The 18,004-nt window shown below is 49.9% G+C and overlaps 1 protein-coding gene across 1 annotated transcript in view; it reads right to left on the bottom strand.

The window, feature by feature from the left end:
• The window catches only part of LOC144170197 (uncharacterized), a 109,741-nt gene that overhangs the window by 10,377 nt on the left and 81,360 nt on the right, over window positions 1–18,004 (bottom strand). The window contains exons 6-11 of the mRNA XM_077699827.1: window positions 7,327–7,488; window positions 5,687–5,836; window positions 4,621–4,933; window positions 3,654–4,013; window positions 3,037–3,234; window positions 1,166–1,439 (exon numbers count right to left, since the gene is read on the bottom strand). Of these exons, the coding sequence (XP_077555953.1) occupies window positions 1,166–1,439; window positions 3,037–3,234; window positions 3,654–4,013; window positions 4,621–4,933; window positions 5,687–5,836; window positions 7,327–7,488 (1,457 nt within the window). The remainder of the gene's footprint in view (window positions 1–1,165; window positions 1,440–3,036; window positions 3,235–3,653; window positions 4,014–4,620; window positions 4,934–5,686; window positions 5,837–7,326; window positions 7,489–18,004) is intronic.

The raw sequence follows: 18,004 nt of genomic DNA, 5'->3' as shown, positions 1-18,004 counted from the left end.
TCATTTCCCTGATGGATATGATGTCAGCGAAATCTTGGGGTATCGCGGCGTAAAACACTTTCGTGTTAACATATAAAACCTGAAAACGAACAACCCTATGTATAGCGTACTCTTTAGTACTAAAGATCCAATTCACTTAGCTCATTTTTTTTTCCCACTTTCTTTTACACGTGCGCAATACTCGCCCTTTGAACTGCGTTAGTTTTTGTCCTCTCTTGGCATAAATTCTTTAGAGATTTCGCTTAGACGCACTATTTCGTCTATTCGTTTTTCCTGCACATTCTGAACTGTTGTTTTGCTTTAAATTGTGATTTGAAATACAATACAGTGTAGTGCGTCCAGTTTCTCCTATTTTCCTTTTTTTTTTCTTCGTTCCATCCTTTTTTTTTTCTTTTCTTCTCGTTCTTTTCTTTTAATTTAATTTAGTCTGTCTGGTAATGTTACATCAGTTCTTGGTTTACATTGCTCTGTTGTCATTTTGGCTCTGCAAGTGCAACTCTGAGACTTGTGATTATTGAAATTGTCTTTAGCTGCTTTCATTGTATTTTTCTATGTAATTATGTATCGAGGGTCCCGGTGCAGTATCAACTATGGGACCCTCGTCTGGATATATCTTCACATGTAACCTTCCTCTTTTACAATAAACTTCTTCTTCTTCTTAAAAAAAAAAAAAAGGTTGCTTCCTTTCGAGAATACCGTGTGTGCAGGTGTGAACCCTTTACAGGCCGCTTGCTTCGTTGTACTGGCGTCACTTCCGTGACTGATATGACGGCAGCGAAATCTTCGTGTATCCGAAAATAAAACACTTTCGTGTTAAAAGAGGATCCCAACCACCAGCAGTAGAGAGGAAGAGCATAGAGCAATATCTGCTTCAATCAGTGCCTTTTCGTGTTCTCCTTCTATATATGTGACTTGTTAGATCACCAAAAGAGTTGGTGAGCTAAAGAAGAAGACACATCCACAGTGCTGGCTTGATGGAAGCGAAAAGCTACTCACACCCCAAAGATTTCAGATGCAAAAAGATGGAGAGGACCATGGGACACAACATAGCTGCTATCGTAAAAATGTTCTGGCCACACCGAATTTGCCTCAGCCTTTTGTTCAGCCAATCAGAGCCCAGAACAACGAGGTGAGTTTCACAAAGGTAGAAAACAACAACCCATACCTGAATGCCTGGCTGGGCAGCTGCACAAAAGGTGCTCAACTCGATGGCGGCGGTGGAGTTGAGTGAGGTGGGCCTCGACCGCGGACCGTGTCCCGTGAGGAAGTGAACGATGTCCCGCTGCAGCTCGGGGTCGTCCTCTACGAATGAGTAGTAGCCGGAACAGTGAGACGTGCTGTGCGACATTTGCAGGGGCGTGCTGGCAGGGCCGCCAGAGCTGCTCGCGTCCGAGAACCATGTGTAGCTGCTGGTTGAGCGCCGGGGACCCGCACGATACCTGCGTTTGGCAACCCGGCCAGGTACGTTCCCCTGAGTGCGGGAACATTGCTTCTCTCATGGATGTAACCTATCCAGAATGATGGAACATTCGCTCACTCCCAGCCTAGTGTGTGCAGTGGTTCAATACTCTGATTATCAAGGGCAGGCAACCTGTATTGATTTTTTCTAGTTTGTTTCCTTTGTCTTTTTTTATGAACGATGCTCATGTGATGCGAATTGCACAGACACTCAGTTTCTGTGCCCCGTTGTGTGATGGACTTGCCTTGTATAGTTCATCGATTCGTTTTACTGCCCTCTTTCATGCCTTTTACAGGGTGTCCCAGCTATCATGCACCAAGATTTAAAAAAAGAGCGATGGAGTTACTTGAAGAAAACTTAGTGCATAATGTTTGCGGTACTGTGGAGAAGCGAACAGTATTCTTTCGTTAATGAGAGTTAATTAATTAATTGTGATTAATTATCGAACTCAGGAATTACTGTCCTGATCACTGAAGTGTCAATGAGGCACTTGTAGGTACCCATGAGGGGCACCTAACTGCGGTATTTTCAGTGATGAACTAATTGCGTACTCATTTATTCTGACTGATTAAGAAAACCCGTGAAATATGAAAAATACCACGTGACGGCGCTCCCGCACGCATCGTAAAGCAATGCCCCCAAATAAGTTGATCGAAAGCTACTGCTTTGCCTGTCACCCGCCCCAAGAGACAGCGCATCACCTTGATAATGGCATGCATGAAAGGAGCAGCAGCAGCAGCAAGCTTTGTGGGACGCGTGTGGCAGATAAAGCACAAACTCGGTCGCATTTCTTCTTTCTTACTTTTGTTTATTTCGTCCTGGCTAACTCAGAGGCAGCCTGTTTGAGGGCATTGCTTTATGATGCGTGCAGGAGCGCCGTCACGTGGGATTTTTCGTATTTCGCGGGTTTTCTTTATCAGTCAGAATAAATGTTAGTTCGTTCAGCAAGTTCATTGCTGAAAATACCGCAGCTAGGTGCCTCTCATGGGTACCTACAAGTGCCTCATTGACACTTTAGTGATTAGGACAGTAGTTCTGGAGTTAGATAATTAATTACAATTAAGTAATTAACTCTCATTAATAAAAAAATATTATCCACTTCTCCACAGTACTGCAAACATTACGCACAAAGTTTTCTTCGAGTAACGCAATTACTCTTTTTTAAAATCTTGGTGCATGATAGCTGGGACATTCTGTATTTTCTTCCTTTTTTTTTATCTTTGACTCCCACATCATTTCACCAGTGTAGTGGGAGATAGCAGGCAAAGATCACTGTCTTAAGCTGACCTCTTTTCCTTCCAATAAACCAAGAATTTACAGCGCAGACACATGAAGGACAAAGAAGAATGTTGCACCACAAATGCTGTGGTGTAACGTTTTTTGGTGTAACGTTCTTCCTAATCCTTCGTGTGTCCGCAATGTAAATTCTTGAAATGAACCAACAAGCCCAACTGGTTCCTAATTCCAATAAACCTTTCTCTCCTCCTACCTCTATGTGTCATGCCTTAAGAGGCCCAAAGTAGACACTTCAGCATTCCTTCTCTTCTCACCACACCCTCCAAGGGAATAAGGCGTACCTGACGTTGCTCTGGTCAAGGTCGATCAGAAGGTCGGCGCGGGGATCACTGGCGTTCTCACACGGTGTGTGCTGCTGCTCCTGCTGGTCACCGCCCGTGGTCGCTGTGGGTGTGCAGCAGCAGCTGACTCCAGGCCGCGGGGCAGAGGCCGCCGCAGTGGTTGGCGTTGGCACATGGAAGGTATTCAGGCTCTGCGAACTGCAAGCCCCAATTGCGGCACCGGAAACACGTCACAAAAGTGGACACAAAACACGTCACAAGTAGGCCCCAGAACAAAGTGATGGCTTTGATATGTGGGTTCTATCAGTGAGAGGCAAATAATTGTTCTAGAGAAGATGACAGTTACAAATCACCCAACATTACGCACTGCACCACAGGCGTGGATACACAAGCTGAGAAGGCACGTCCCACCTAAACTTGTCTATCCAATCTTTTCTTACTTCTGTTGCAGTAACCAGTCCACCACTTGGTAACAGCAAGGTGGCATCAATATATAATTTATGAACTAGGCCAGGCTGGTAGGGATAACGTTTCAAGTCAGGCTTGATTAAATGCCTGGTGTCGTTACCATGACTGTTTAATTTCTATGAAGGGCAAAGGGTGTACAGTTTTCCCACCTGGTAATACGCCGAGACCTGGAGTTTTGGGGCGGCGGGCTGAGCATGCCAGGAGGCACAGGAACCGAGCAGTCCCGGTTGCGTGGCAGGATTTCCGACAGGGGTCGCACGCGCACGTTCAGCTTGTGGCGGGGCGTCGAGGGCTCACTGCTGTCCGAGGCCTCCAGCACGGCGTCCGAGCTGACGGACTTCTGGATGGCCAGCGGCGTGGGCGCCCCCGAGGCAGGGTCCCCATCGAGCAGCTTCTGGGTCTCATCCCTTCGCACACCTGCTCCACCGCCCCCTCCGCCGCCCACGGCGTAGTTGCCACTGGAGATGCTGCGCACCAGCCGGCTGCTCGACAGCTTCTCCTTCAGTGACCTGCACCCCAAGGAGATGCCACAGTGAGCATGGCTTTCACAACATCGCATGCAAGGTTGTGGCAGATGAACAATGATCACAGTAAACAAACCTTGACTGACTAAGGGCAGGCTATAGTATATTAGAGGCTTTAAAGCAAAATATGCACAGATAGCTTTCTTTTAAAACTCTGCAAGCAGTTTGGTCAGCTTCAATAAGAGCTGACCACACCGTTGCTAACAATGACGAAGTAGCCCCGCAAATAATGCCTGTGCTTCTTATGAAGTAGTGCCAAGCCTCTCTCAGGTGTTTGCACACCTGCATGATGGCTGTACTCCCCACAAGCTCTGCACCGCAATCACACAAGCAACGGCAATGGTGAGCTTCCCTTCCTGCTTCCAGAAGGCAAACGCCATCACTGACCACATCCTATGCGGCCACCCTCATGACAAGTGTACACGTGGCTACTGCTACCGAGTTTACCCAAGTGGTGCTGCTTCGTATTGTTCCTGACTATAAGAAGACATCGAGACACTGGGCAGCAACTGACCAATGTAGCCAACAGGAACTACCTAGGAGCTACACAGATATGGCTTTCAGTCTAGTAAGACAGGGCGCATGCATGTACCTGAGGTTGACTTGAGCCCCACAGCCTCCATACGCGCAGCCGCCATCGTCGTCATCATCGTCGTCGTCCTGGGAGCCCGTGCGCTTGCTGCACAGCCGAGACACCGGGTGCACCTTGAAGCGCATGGAAGCGGCACGGCCGTAGCGCTGCCGCTGGGGAAGTGGGGAGCCACCAGGCGCCATGTGCTCGTCGTCCCTTGTGACGGCCACGCGGTCTGCCCAAGTGGGCAGGCAGGGGTTCACAAGTGCCACGTGCCGGCACCGGGGAGTCGGAACACAGCCCTCGACCATCACCTTCTCCCAGGTCTCACTCGCTGCACGTAAGTGTAAGGAAAAAAATGGCGCAGCTTGCACTAGTGGTGCAAGGCTAAGGCTGGAGAAGCAGCAGAGCTAGGGGTCGACCTAGCTTCTCCCCACACTGACAGCTGATCCCAAGTGAGAGGGAGCGGTAAGAGCAAATCTACGCACATTCCTCGTATGACAAATGGCAACCCAAGACTGTCAGCTTCGAAATTAACGGCCACCACCGACTGAGTCAAGCCCGCTTACGTCGCCTCCCTCCGACCTATCCATGGCTTCCCCATCTCAATGACCCTGCCCCAGAATTCCCATGCTCAACGGACCAAATACGTCACATGGGCAACGCAACAGCCTCCGACTCTACGGGGGGAGGAGCCCTGCAGCGACCCGCAAGCCAGGAGTCCGCCGCGCCGAAGACAACTACAACGAATGCAGGGGCTCGTCACATGGTGCAAGCCCACGCTTGGACGAAGCTGGGCACTCCTTGCAAAGCACATGCTCACGTGTGCTCAGTATTTTTTTTTTCTAAAGCCACTGCGTAAGGTCGTGCCGGGCACCTTGTGTCGGGGCAGTTTTTTTTCTCACTGTATTCTTTTTGCTAACGCCAGCAAACCAAGCTCAAGCTTAAACCTTTACACTCCTTCACCACTATGATTTTTACAAGCCCCTGAAGCAAATCAGCACCCAAATAGCAAAGGTAGCAGTAACATCATCCGCCACCTTCAAGGGGGGAAGGTTTGTGGTTTTTGTGCCGGATGTTTACGTACCAAAGTGGAATCTCCAAAGGTCGTTGTTGGCAGCACCTGCATGCTCTCCACCGAAGAGGTACATGAGGCCCTGGGCCTGCACGGCCGCATGCCCGTGAAGCTCACCAGGGCCACCCTTGCTTGGCCGCACACGACTCCAGTGGCCACTGTCTGCATCCAGGAACCAATGAAAGCATCAACGTGGTGGCATAAACACGCGCAGCCAGGAGCACAGCAGGAGAATACATGCAGAAGGGAAGGGGGATGCCGTAAAAAAGCTATCCAGACATTAACTCCCACACTGATAAAATTTTCAGCACTAATGCTCTTTTGAAAAGCGAATGAAGATCAGTAGCCAGTGCAGCTTGATTTGGGAAGGATCTGCGCGCAACGAGTGGAAGTCACAGCCAGTGGTTTACTATCACACGTCGGCCATGATAGTTTTTTATACTGCTACACTATAAGTTCAACCAGGTTTCCAAGTCACAATCTTTGCATTAAGAAAGCATTTTCTTTATCATCTTTTCGGACATTATTGGCAGTTGGTATTAACGACTATATTTCCGTGTCCGCCACGTTCAACAATCCACAGTATTTGCTTGGTTTTTGGGTCAATTTATAATATATTCTGCAAGAATTGAGTAATTGTTTTGTCTTTCACTGGTAACAAAAATTTACAGCAAATGATACATGCATATCATTTCCAACACGTGGTGTTACTGGGCTGCGTGGAAACTGGATTGGAGGTTACATGTTGTAGTAATTGGCTTAATTAACTAGAATTTGATACCAAACTTCTTAAGTATGGAAGAACTCCTGCTACATGTCACACACACTGAAATAATGTTATTATAAGTGCAAACAAATTGGGTGCTCTGAGAACAAAATGTCAAACTACTTGCAGTAGTAAGCAAAGAATTTTCAGTGCCTGATGAACGAAAAAAGTGAATTTATGTGCACTTAACAAACCACAGGACGAGGTGCAACCAATTGCAAATTTTTATGGCATTGTGTAACCACATTTCTTCCCTCCTGACCCCAGGCTTGCTTATTGGCAATCCTGTTTCACTCGTGTTGCTGTTTATCGATATTATGTAGTGGCTGAAGGATGGGGCAAACACACAATAAACTTCGTGTTTCTCCAAACGAGGCTTGAATTATATTCTCTCACAGCTTCCTTCTTAGAATTGTAACGATGGTCAAAAATGACTAGTTATATAACTAATAAGTGTGTCCTAGTCAGTTGCAGAAATTGCAGGAATGGTTACCCTCACTTCAGTTATTGCAAGACATATCCGTAAATAAACAGTGACAGCTAATGATACTCAAGCAACTGAGATAACTCCAGTGCACCGTAAAAAAAGCCCCTTATTGAACGATCTTATGCAGGTTTGTTCTCAGTAAGCAAGCAAGCCTCCTTCAGTGCATTTGCATCATTAGGCCGGTTGAAACAGGCTTTGCGTGTTCTCCTTAGTGTGCGTGCATTAGACTCAGCATGAATTCCCGACAATAAAGTGTTGTCCAAAGCAGTCCTAAGTGCTTTTCTGTTGCAACACTACAGGCTAAGCTTTTTGTGCTCGATCAACCTAGTGCTCGCTAAAAAAAAAAAAAAAAAAAATCTACACGCCCGTCTGCATTATACAGAATGGGGGAGCACTCACCGAAGTTGTAGGTCCAGAAGTCAGCGCGCTCCTGGAGGTCCGTGAGTCCGCCGTAGATCCACATGGCCCCCTGGTGCACCACGCACGAGTGGTTGTGCCGCGCCGCCGGGTGGTCGCCCACGCCGCCCTCGCCGCCGCTCACCAGCTCCCACTGCTCCGTGTCTGCATGCGAGCGTCGATGTTGTCGGTTGGCCGCGCCGTCGTCGTCATATATACATTCACGCGAACACAACCATCAACGGCCGCATAGTATCCCGATACCAAACCAGCGGTTTGTTCTATTCAAATCAGTGTGGCAATGGTGGAAGTACTCTGTAATGAATGCTTGCCAGCAAAGCTAAATACCCGCTTACTCGATCCGTTAAACGTGTGCGCATATTCAATTCTTAGCATAATGTAGTTTGTCCCTTCTAAGCTTTTTTTAGGCTTAGGCTTGCTGAAAGGAAGAAAGAAAATAAACAAAATTTATTTTTCCGAGCGCCCTTTGTCTAGTGTGTCTTCTATGGGAGCTGCGGCCAACGCAGAAAACAGATGTTTGAAGGTATGGACGGGGACGCTCTAGGAGGACAACCGACCAAGCAATATTTCCATTAGAAGCATGTCTATGTGCTCTTAATCATCTTAACGGCGGCAGTTTTTGTTAGCTAAGGTGTTATGGAAGCTACATCGGCCGGATGTCGACAACTGAGAACAACCGGACTGATGCGGTTACACTCCTAGCTAATACTGAACACCGCTTTACATGTTGCTGCCGCTTGAAGTGCAGTTCGACAGCGATTGTCAGAGAACGTAGACAATTAAGACGGCAAAACAGGAAAACACTGCATCCAGGCCCGAGCAACCAAGCACCACCGCATTAAGCGCGCTCGTAGGCGATGCCGTGGAAGAAACAAGCCCACTTACGGTTTTACACCGAAAGGCACCCTGAGTGAGTTATCGTGCTACGATTAGGCGAAACCTCGATACACTGCAGGCCAAGCCCGCCGATACTTTACACATTGCAAAATATCACGGTATTGCTAACGCAGAAAATTAAGTGTTCGCCGCATTCATTAAAATGTAATATAAACACTTTTTTTTTTGGCACGCTTTGTGTGCTTATACATGCGTCACGCAGATATTTGTAACTGTCCTGCAAAGTAACGTCCCCTGCAAAGCTTGTTTTCCTGTTAGACTGGCACGTACGATTGAGGAGCCGCACATCGATGCGAGGAGAGCGGACGCGGGAAGTTGGTTAACTCTACGAATTACGACCTACGTAAAGAAATAAAAGACCAGACACTATACATATTTGTTGTATGCAACCCACATGCCAGTCACCATTTATCCACCATCAAAATATTTGCGCATGCTTCCTGTAAATCACGACTTTCAGTTAGAATCGCACGTACGGGTGAAGATCCACGTATCGATTTGAGGAGATGCGTAGACTACCCTACCAATTTCCACCCTCTTAGAGAAAAATACAAGATTAGACTATATACATCACTGATGCGCAAGAACAAGAAGTGGCGCATCCTTCGCAATACCGCATAATTAAAGTATCCCTAAGCAATAAAATAACTAAGCATGCCGCCTGTAAAGCGTGCTTTTCTGTTAGGATTGCACGTATGGGTAAGGAGCAACACACCCATCTTAGGAGACGCCAGAACTCGGCCAAGTCTACACAATTTGTGATTCATGGTTCAATCATTCGATGCGGGCTGACGACATGTGTTACTTTACAAAGCATTTAATAAAGCGACCCTGCTTCAGAAATCGTTCTCCCTCTCATCTATGACGGCATATCGTACCGCGGTCACACGCTGTCCTCGAGGAATCGGGGCACAACAACGCAAAAGCTACGAACGCCAGAAATGCGTCGGCGGATGAGTTGTCACGTCACGCGTTAGTCGTATTCACAACTACCATCCTGTAATGGAACGTAACCACGGTGGCTGCGGACGCGAAGTGCCAAAATAAGGAAGGAAAACTGAAGCGGACCGGTTGGTGCAGCTTAGAAAGGGAAACGGCGTAAATATTAAACGTACGGGCGGTGTGATGGGGGGCGGTAATGCAACACACGGTGCCGAGTGATCCCTCGCTCCCTCAAATCCTGCCCTTGCGCAGTCTCCCTTCCGCTCGCAAGGTACGGCTCCACCACGCTGCCCGGCAAGGATGCCTTGCGGGCATCCAGCCGGGAAACAGGCGTAGCGACGTCGCGGTGACTCAGCCGGCTCAGCGAGCGAAGCGCGACGCTCCGCACGCGGGCGCCCGCACAAAGCGGATAGCGTTCACTTAAATCGAGCCGAGCTTTCACTACTGCATACACAAAACAAGGAGCGCAGAATCGTCTACAGAGAAGACGGACGGCGCACTATCGCTCCGGCCGCAGCGCAGCCTCGGGGCAGATACGATCGGTTAGGTTCAGCCGGGGCAGCCTCGGGCACGCCAGCGTTAATTAAATTGCGGGCTAAAACAAGCGACCGCCGAACGAAGGAAAAAAAAAAAAAAAAGGCTCGAGCTCAGTCGCGGAAGCGCATATTCTTGCGGAGAAGCGCGCCCTGGCAGGCTGCGGGCGCATGCATGCAGGCGCGGCCGTGGGAAGCGGCCACGAATGCCACGTTGAAGGGACGCACAACCCCTTGCGGCGGCACCTGTGAGCGCTCATACAGAGATGAGCTGCGGCTCCGAGTAAGTCATAACCGAGTTAACCCGAACGCGTCCCTGCATACACTCCTTCCGTCTCTAATGGAATTAGGCAGCCGACTGAGCTGAACCGAGTCACTTTACATCTGCTTATGGAGCATCGACGCTGTGCCAGGCTGACGCAGATTTGAACATTTTAAAGCGGTATGGTGTACGCGTCCCCCGAGTGCACATTCAGATGCGCTGGTGGTGAACAATGGCGTGTTAAAAACAAAATAAAAATGTTAGATATAGCGGATCGCGAACGGAGGCCGCCTGACTCCGAAAAAGGCACGCTACAAACGGAACGCATTCTGTGGCAGCTCTCGCAGTCTCAATTATGCTGGCCTCTGCGTCAAGCTTATTGTTAGTTGTAGGGAAATGGGTCCCCGGGATCCCGCTTGACCTCGGTAAGCAGATTAGACCGAACCCCCCGATCTTGCAGTTCTCATCGAAGCGCGGGATAGTCGTCTCGTCGTACACACTTCGTATATTTCCTTTTAGAATGCGTTGCATCAGAACACAAGTTCCAGCAGTTATCCAGCACCGCACTCAACCCGTAGCTGTCCGCGCATACACGTGCTAGAGAGTTGAGAGCGAACAAACATACCCAAGCGTATGAAAGACGCGAAACTCGTCATGGTTATAAAGTCGTCTTAGAGGATACGCATGATATAATTCGTTTGGATAAATGTAGCTACACACACGGGATGAATTCTCGTGTTAACCATAATAGCTGCGAATGACCACGCGCGTATGCACAAAAATAATGACGGAGGCATGACTAGCGGAAGTAACGGGGAAAAAGCTAGCGGAAGACGTATAGTGCGGAACCCATGCAGTCCACGACCGTCGTCGCAAACCCAACTGCGACGAAGCGAGACGAAGTAACCGGCCGAGTAACGAGGCGCACAGCCCATCAGATGCTCGCGAGAGCTCATAAAACAGCCGGACGAAGCAAGCCGGCGCGGTGCAAGGCGGGCGGGCGAACAGGCAGGGGCCGCTTCGCATCCCGGGCCTCCTAATCTCCGGCTCGCTCTAATCCGCGCCGGATATGCCGCCGGAAAGCAAGGCGAGGCAACTCAAAAGAAAAAAAAAAAGGATGAGGAAGAGCTTGCGCCGGGGCTTCACGAAGCAGCGCTAGAGAAGCGCGAGAAAAGGAAAAAGTTGGAGAGGCGGGCGCCTTAAAACGAACGTGGGTGCGCGTCGTGCCTACACTAATACGGCCTTTTTCAGAATGAGATCATCCCGGCGAAGCCATTCAAGGAGCGCTCGCGGAGGGGGCCGGCAAACTAGCGGGGTGATGGAGAAGAAGGCGAAAGGAGAGACCGGGGAAGATGCCACCGCTCGCTGGGCGTCAGAGCAGCAAGAAAGCGGGGCTCTGTGCGAGCGAATGGTGAGCAATGGTCGTTATTCCGCTCGCCGCTGAACAAAGGGAGAAGCGCCGATTTTTTTTTCTCCTAACCTTGGAGCGCCTGCAAGCCTTTTACTTTATGTGAAGCAGAAGCGGTCGTTTAACGAGCGCACACCGACGCTGTCGCGGTCCACAGCCGGATACCAACGTGATAAAAACACGGACGCCCGAAACGCGTTAGGTTTTAAAACAAACACAACGCGGACGAAGATTTGATCGCAAACTCAGAAAAATGAATGTGAAGCGTTCGAGGGAATCAAATCAGTAGCATTTCATAGGGGTGGGAGTAGGGTATGCAGGATCACCTTCCTCATCCGATTTCACTCTCACGCTCGGGGCAATATGTGCGTAATTTCAGTCCTGACGTCCTCTTAAGGAGTACTGACACGAAATTTTCGTGTTATGGCGTCAGTCCCAAAACCATGACGTGTACCGACAGCGTAGCAGCGCGCGCCAACCACAGCCGGCGCGTCGGCTACGCCACGAGAGCCCCAACGTCGGCAGTTTGAGGCAAGAAGCAGATGATGTCATGCTGGCCCGCTCTGGGGTTTTTCGTGCGGGCAAAGATTAATATGGATTTAAAATATGTTATACTGAATGGTTACTGTTGAAACTTTCCGGGAGATATCTCCTAATAAAAGGGAAGCATTTTACATAGTTATCTTAACTTTGAAATTTCGTGTCACTACTCCGTTAAGGCCAGGAGCGGACGCCACCCCGACCCATTCTTAATGCGCACGGCACACATCACACCCAAGAAACCGAAGGGAGGTGTCTACTTAACAAAGCTCACATTTAATAAAGACAAAAAAACGAGATTGGCATTTTGTACAGGACGGGAAGAAACCCTAACACCGGCAGTACAAAGGATGGACAGGCGTACAGAAAAACTGCCATAGCAAAACTACGATATAAAAAAAAAAGCATGCGCGAACATGACACGGTTAAGACAGCGATCAGCAAAGATAGCTTCTATGCAGGAAAATGGATGAATATTCGCCGTTTTTTTTTTTTTTGCTGCGAACAGATTATGAAACCTCCGATAGACGTTGTAGTGTAAACCGCTTGGGGGTTCCGAGGACGTTGATTGCTCGGCGTGTTGGCGGAACAGAATGAGTGCCTGAGTCAGGCAGCAAGCACCAAGGAGCTATATAACGGCGAGGAGCCTTTGCCACTGTTCCACTATTGCAGTCACGTTCGGTGTGGCAGGACAACAAACATGGCGTAAATGTAAAAACGAACAATTCATTACGGAACGACGTCCGGGTCGAAAACTATTCGGATGACGCTTGCACACAGGACACAAGTAACAAGCATTTTGGACCGATAGACGGAAACCTAAGAATATGACAAACACATCACCGCACACGTTGCTATTGATTCCGCAAGCTGAAGATGGACCGTTTTGACTATATCCGCCAAAACTACAAAAACCGCGCAGCAGGGGGAAAGATTTTGTGGAGAATCATTCACGTGGTACCCTGTGGTGAGACTGCATGACACGTGTAGACACACTGCACGAAAACCTGAAAGGTCTAAAACTTTGGGCTTATCCAATCATTCGGAAATGTGTCTCAGAATGCAACGGTATCACCTGGCGGCAGATTACAAGGGACAATTTTAACGATGCTTGAGTAGGCGACTGATATGATCGGTTACTTCCACAAGACTGATGCTGGTGGTCGTGACAGGCACGCGGCAGCACAGGCAGCGGAAGTACAGGCAGCGGGAGCGTGGTTAGGCTATGGTCCCTAGAAAGTTATACGCCTGAACACGGGGACGGGGACTGCTGCAGCAAAGTACAGTAGGAGGGGCGTCAAGCAGGGACGGCAAAGCTCGCATGGCAACCGGCTGTGCGGCCGCGTTTGAGATGATTTCGAGTGCGCGCTCGGCGGGAAAGCCAGCAAACGGGTGCGGGGGGAAGGGCGCTTTTAAGAGGACACAGCCCCTCCCCCCCTCCCTCTCCACCGCCACCATCAAAGCAGCACGTTTCAAACACAGGGTTGCGCCTCCCCCCGCCCGCTGCTCGGTGGCCGAAGAAACGTCGATGAGGGTGAGTCATTCCCGCAGGCGGCGGCACCGCTGCTGAAAGAACGGGGGCCGGGAAACAACGGGGCTGAGCGGAGAGCTCGAGCCGCGGATGCTGCAACAGCCAGCAGGCGCGGGCCGGAAGATGCGGGAAGGAAAAGAAGAACGCGCACCAAGCGTCGGCAGCGGTCCGATGCAGTTAACGACGCTTCTTGAGGGCGCACTTGACGACCAGGGCAAACAAGAGCGCCGCAGCAGCTGAGGGCCGCGAAGACTTCGACGCTCGCACGCACTTGTCAGCGCGTTTAAAAGCGGTTCGACGAAGTAATCGTCGCCTCCTCATGAGCGCAGCGGCAATCGAGAAAGGGCGAAAGGGCACCAAGCCTGTTTGCGACCGTCCACTTACCCTGGGGATCAATTTCGGTCGGCTGGCAACCGGTCAGTGTTGGATGGATTTGGGGCTTTGCGACCGTCAGACACACCCCACGATGGTGTAGTGGCTATGTTAGTCTGCTGTTCGCTACGAAGCATCCGGTTTGGTTCCGGCAGCAGCAGAGTTGTTTGTTTCTGAAGCAGGCTTAAGTCAGTCCATCTGTACGCACAGGATGAAGTTGAGGTACCCCATGTGAAGTAAATAATTGATTGATTGATTGATTGATTGATTGATTGATTGATTGATTGATTGATTGATTGATTGATTGATTGTAGGGTTGAACGCGCCGACGCAATGCAGGCGATGAGGTGCGCCGCAGTGGAGGGCTCCGGATTAATTTGGACCACCTGGGGACCTTTAACGGTGGCCTAAATCTCGTGCATACGGACGTTTTTGCTATGTGGTGTAAATAAGCCCTCAGCCTTGCACTACAGCGCGCCGCATGACACAGGGATAACTTCGGCGCGTCAAGGACTAATTTGATTGAATCTGTGAAGAATGATGTCGCACTAAACCGGAATCGGGTTTATTCGTGCCTTCGACGCTCCAAGACCTGCAAGTAGAATCGATTCTCCGAAAATATTGAGAAGCTGAAGAGCTACAATCTGTAACCTTGTCTCCCGTAAACGTTTGTTTTGCAAGGAATCGGTTCATGTTAAATTGTCAACATTTCTCACTTCCTGACAGACGAAAACTTCTCGCTCGCTTCACATTCCGAGCGCGCGTTATTTACGTGCAAATGCGGAAAGATCGCGCTCTGTTTGCAAGGCCGCCTGGCGCCACCGCAGTGCTAAGCTGCGGGGGCCGAGAATTCAGAGAGTAGCATCCTAAAAAAGGCGTGCGTGCTCAGCCCCGGTTTCTTCCGGATTATGGAGAGTGGAGGAGACCTTGTGTTTCACTTCTCCATTTCATCGCGCCCGCCTTTGATCATCGCATTCGCAAACATTTGCGTACATATTGCGCCGCGCCGAAGGCAATCGTAGCAAGCAATTCGGGCAGCTTCTTAGCTTCTTGCCGCGCCCGCTGGGTCCTCTTTCGAAAACGTGATGCGAGACGGCATGTCTACGACGTCTTAGCGTGGCCCAGCGACGTGCGCACTGAGCGTCGGTTGTGTGTTCACGGATCGCGAATAGGGTGAGCAGACTCCGATCACTAGAGGTGACTGATCCGGAAGGCCCATCCGCTCTTGAGCGCCAAAACAAGGGGATTCATCCCGACATTATATTCGCGCTATCTCGCCGAGATTCGCAAGCGCCCCGACACAAAGGAAGACGTCGTAAAAGAAGGAAAGAGAAGGAGGGGTCTGGGGCGCACTCCCCTCTCCATTGCGAACTTTTGCAGAAGAAGAAACGGTACAGCCGCGAACAATACGAAGCAGGGCTATTGCGAGGAAGAGGAAATATACGCAAAGCGAAAAGAGACGGTCTGCGCTCAGGGCGCGAAGACAATGGAAGCGCGTCTTCTGCAGAGCATTGGAAGCCCCGTAGCGGGGGGTCCTCTCAACCTATGAGAATGGCCCGACACGGTCGGCTCCGTATACATACTGGCACTCGTTATGCGCGCACCGTGCGCGCAAGCTGCCATAAATGTATGCACAATTCGTTTTGCTCCTCCTGCCCGCGACCATCTTCTTGCTACGTCCTCCCGGCGAAGCGTCGCTTTGTTTCCGGCCCTGGCTTGCAGCGCCCATAGTTGCGTGCAGCGCACCGAATGCTGCGACACTTCTAAACCGTCCAGACGGAGACGAAAGAAGAACACGAGACAGGGACGGAGGGTTTACTGGTCGCTCGCTTCGGCCCATTGTTTTAGTTTTACCTGACCCGTCACGCAGGCGCAGCTCTTCTACGCAGCACGAGGTCGCTGATTCGATTCGTGACCACGGACACCATGATACATTTGAAATGCGGGTTTTCACGGCGTTGAGAAAATCAGCCACCGCTGTGGTGGTAGTGGGGAATGGGGAAGCGTCATATTAATCGATAACAAACGAAAAAAAAAAGAAGGTTTTTGTCAGCGTGCGCGAAACTTCGTGCTAGATGACCATTCTTTCATCCTGCTTCTATGATGTTTGAGTCGCGCCCAAGGATTGAAACACCCAACTCGTACGCGGTGCCGGAATTAATATTACGCACGCAATTGCCCGTTAAGCTAAATACAAAATCGTCAATGCACGGGTGTCTCAAAATCGTCGAATTACCGTATACTCAGTCTCACCAGCCATTCACTCCAACCACACAACCATGACGCAGCGAGGCTATTTTGAGTTTGGCGCGTTACTATTACAACGCCGACACCTTCGTACCCTGTCTTGTCCTGAGGACCAACCTCCTGCCTCAGGGTCAGTATAGCGACGCGCCCACAAGAGCGGATTTTAAATCGGAGTTAAACAGAAGCGCGACGTTTGAGTAATGCAACAAAATTGAAACACGTAACCCACTGCTCCAGTTCAGGCACTGATGTATGTTAGTGGTCTAGTTAAAGTCAAATAACCTCGAACCCTCGCGTCAGTTCGCACAGCAGCGCGCAGTCCAGCCCGTGTAACAGCTATAGGTGCAGCCGTTTTCGACAAACAGCACATCCCCCAGGAACATAACTGAACAATTCTGTAAGCAATATTTCGAGCATAGCAAGCCCTCACATATAGGACAAAATATAAAAGCATATACTGCTCCAAGCAGAATAGCTACTTTTCGAGAAGTACTGCAAAGCCAGTCACCCTAGAAATTACTCGCTTCCAATTAAGTTGACAATGTCCTAAGAACCTACGTATGGCTGACATGGCCACGCAAAAAACACGGAGGCCAAACCGGACGCCTACGGACGTAGCGTTCCAATTACCGGAGAAAAATGAAAGACAGGACAGAAGCGAAAGAAACATCATAGGGGCTGCCGTGTTTGTGAAAAGCTACAAATCATATCCTGTCGGAGCCCACGCAGGTTCCTCTACAAGTCGATTCATGCCTGGGGGTACTGCGCTGAACCGGGAAAAAAAAAAAAAGGAAGCACGGGAGCCTCCCGTGCTCCCCCGAGCGCCTTCCAAGGCTTCCCGTGTTTGGAGCTCCGCCCCTACGGGAAGCAGCGGCGGGTCCCACCGCGGTCGGTTGCAGGCAGTAGCGGCCAACTCGACCCGCTTTTCATTATGGCGAGAAGTGTTTGTCCTCCAAATTTGGGCCTGCCTTCTCAAATAGAGACGTCGAAAGTAGGAATGACGCAAAAAGAGGAAGTAGAGTGACTGAAGAAGTTTCGAAAGCGGCGCCACCGCAATTTCTGTAACGTTTGCTAAAGTGTACAGACGCGCGCAATCGGAACACCCAACTGAACAAACAAAGAATGAAATAGAAAAAGGGCCCGGGAGAGATAACCAATAAAACTTTTCATCTTTCTTTCCACTTGTTTATTACTTTTGTCCTTCGAGGTATCTGCAACACCCGCTTATCTGTTCACTGTGCCAGAAACTGTGAGGCTCGTTCGGACCACCCTACCCTGGCCCCTGCTCGCTATCAAAAAAGCTACACAAGGGAGGGAGGGCGTGAGGGAAGGCAGGATAAGAAGTTGTAAGCTTCGATCGTGCCACCGCGTTCCGGAGGTCTGATTGATTGATTGATTGATTGATTGATTGTAGGGTTTAACGCGCCGACGCAACGCAGGCGATGAGGCGCGCCGTAGTGGAGGGCTCCGGACTAATTTCGACCACCTGGGGATCTTTATCGTGCGCCGAAATTTCGAACACACGGGCGTTTTTGCTTTTCGCCTCCATTCCGGAGGTCTTCCTAGGTTTAGCGCGAATAAGGTGCAAAGGCTTCGAACAACCAACTCCCACGGTGTTCCGCTCAAGTATGCATTCCTCAATAAGCTGCCGGATAAGTGCTGCCGCAAACTGACGAGTAAAGGTAGCAAAAAGAGAATATCGCATAGCGACTATAAAATGCACGTTACAAAAGACCGGATGCGGCCTTCCGAAGAAAGCAGGTTGCTTAATCGAGAAAAACAAGACAGAAAACAGGACTAAGGAGGACAAGTTGATACTGGGAGAATACTGCGTGATATCTCGTTTTCCGTTGTCCTGTTTTTGTGCGCCCTATTTCCGTTTACGCAACCTGCGCCAACCAGCCTATGCTTACATTGATTTAAATATA

The sequence above is a fragment of the Haemaphysalis longicornis genome, unplaced genomic scaffold (genome assembly GCF_048455015.1).
Source record: "Haemaphysalis longicornis isolate Haplotype H1 unplaced genomic scaffold, Haemaphysalis longicornis Haplotype H1 scaffold_2, whole genome shotgun sequence".
NCBI lineage: Eukaryota > Metazoa > Arthropoda > Arachnida > Ixodida > Ixodidae > Haemaphysalis > Haemaphysalis longicornis.
Note: the sequence above shows the minus strand (reverse complement) of the source record. Positions and strands in the feature narration are given on the sequence as shown.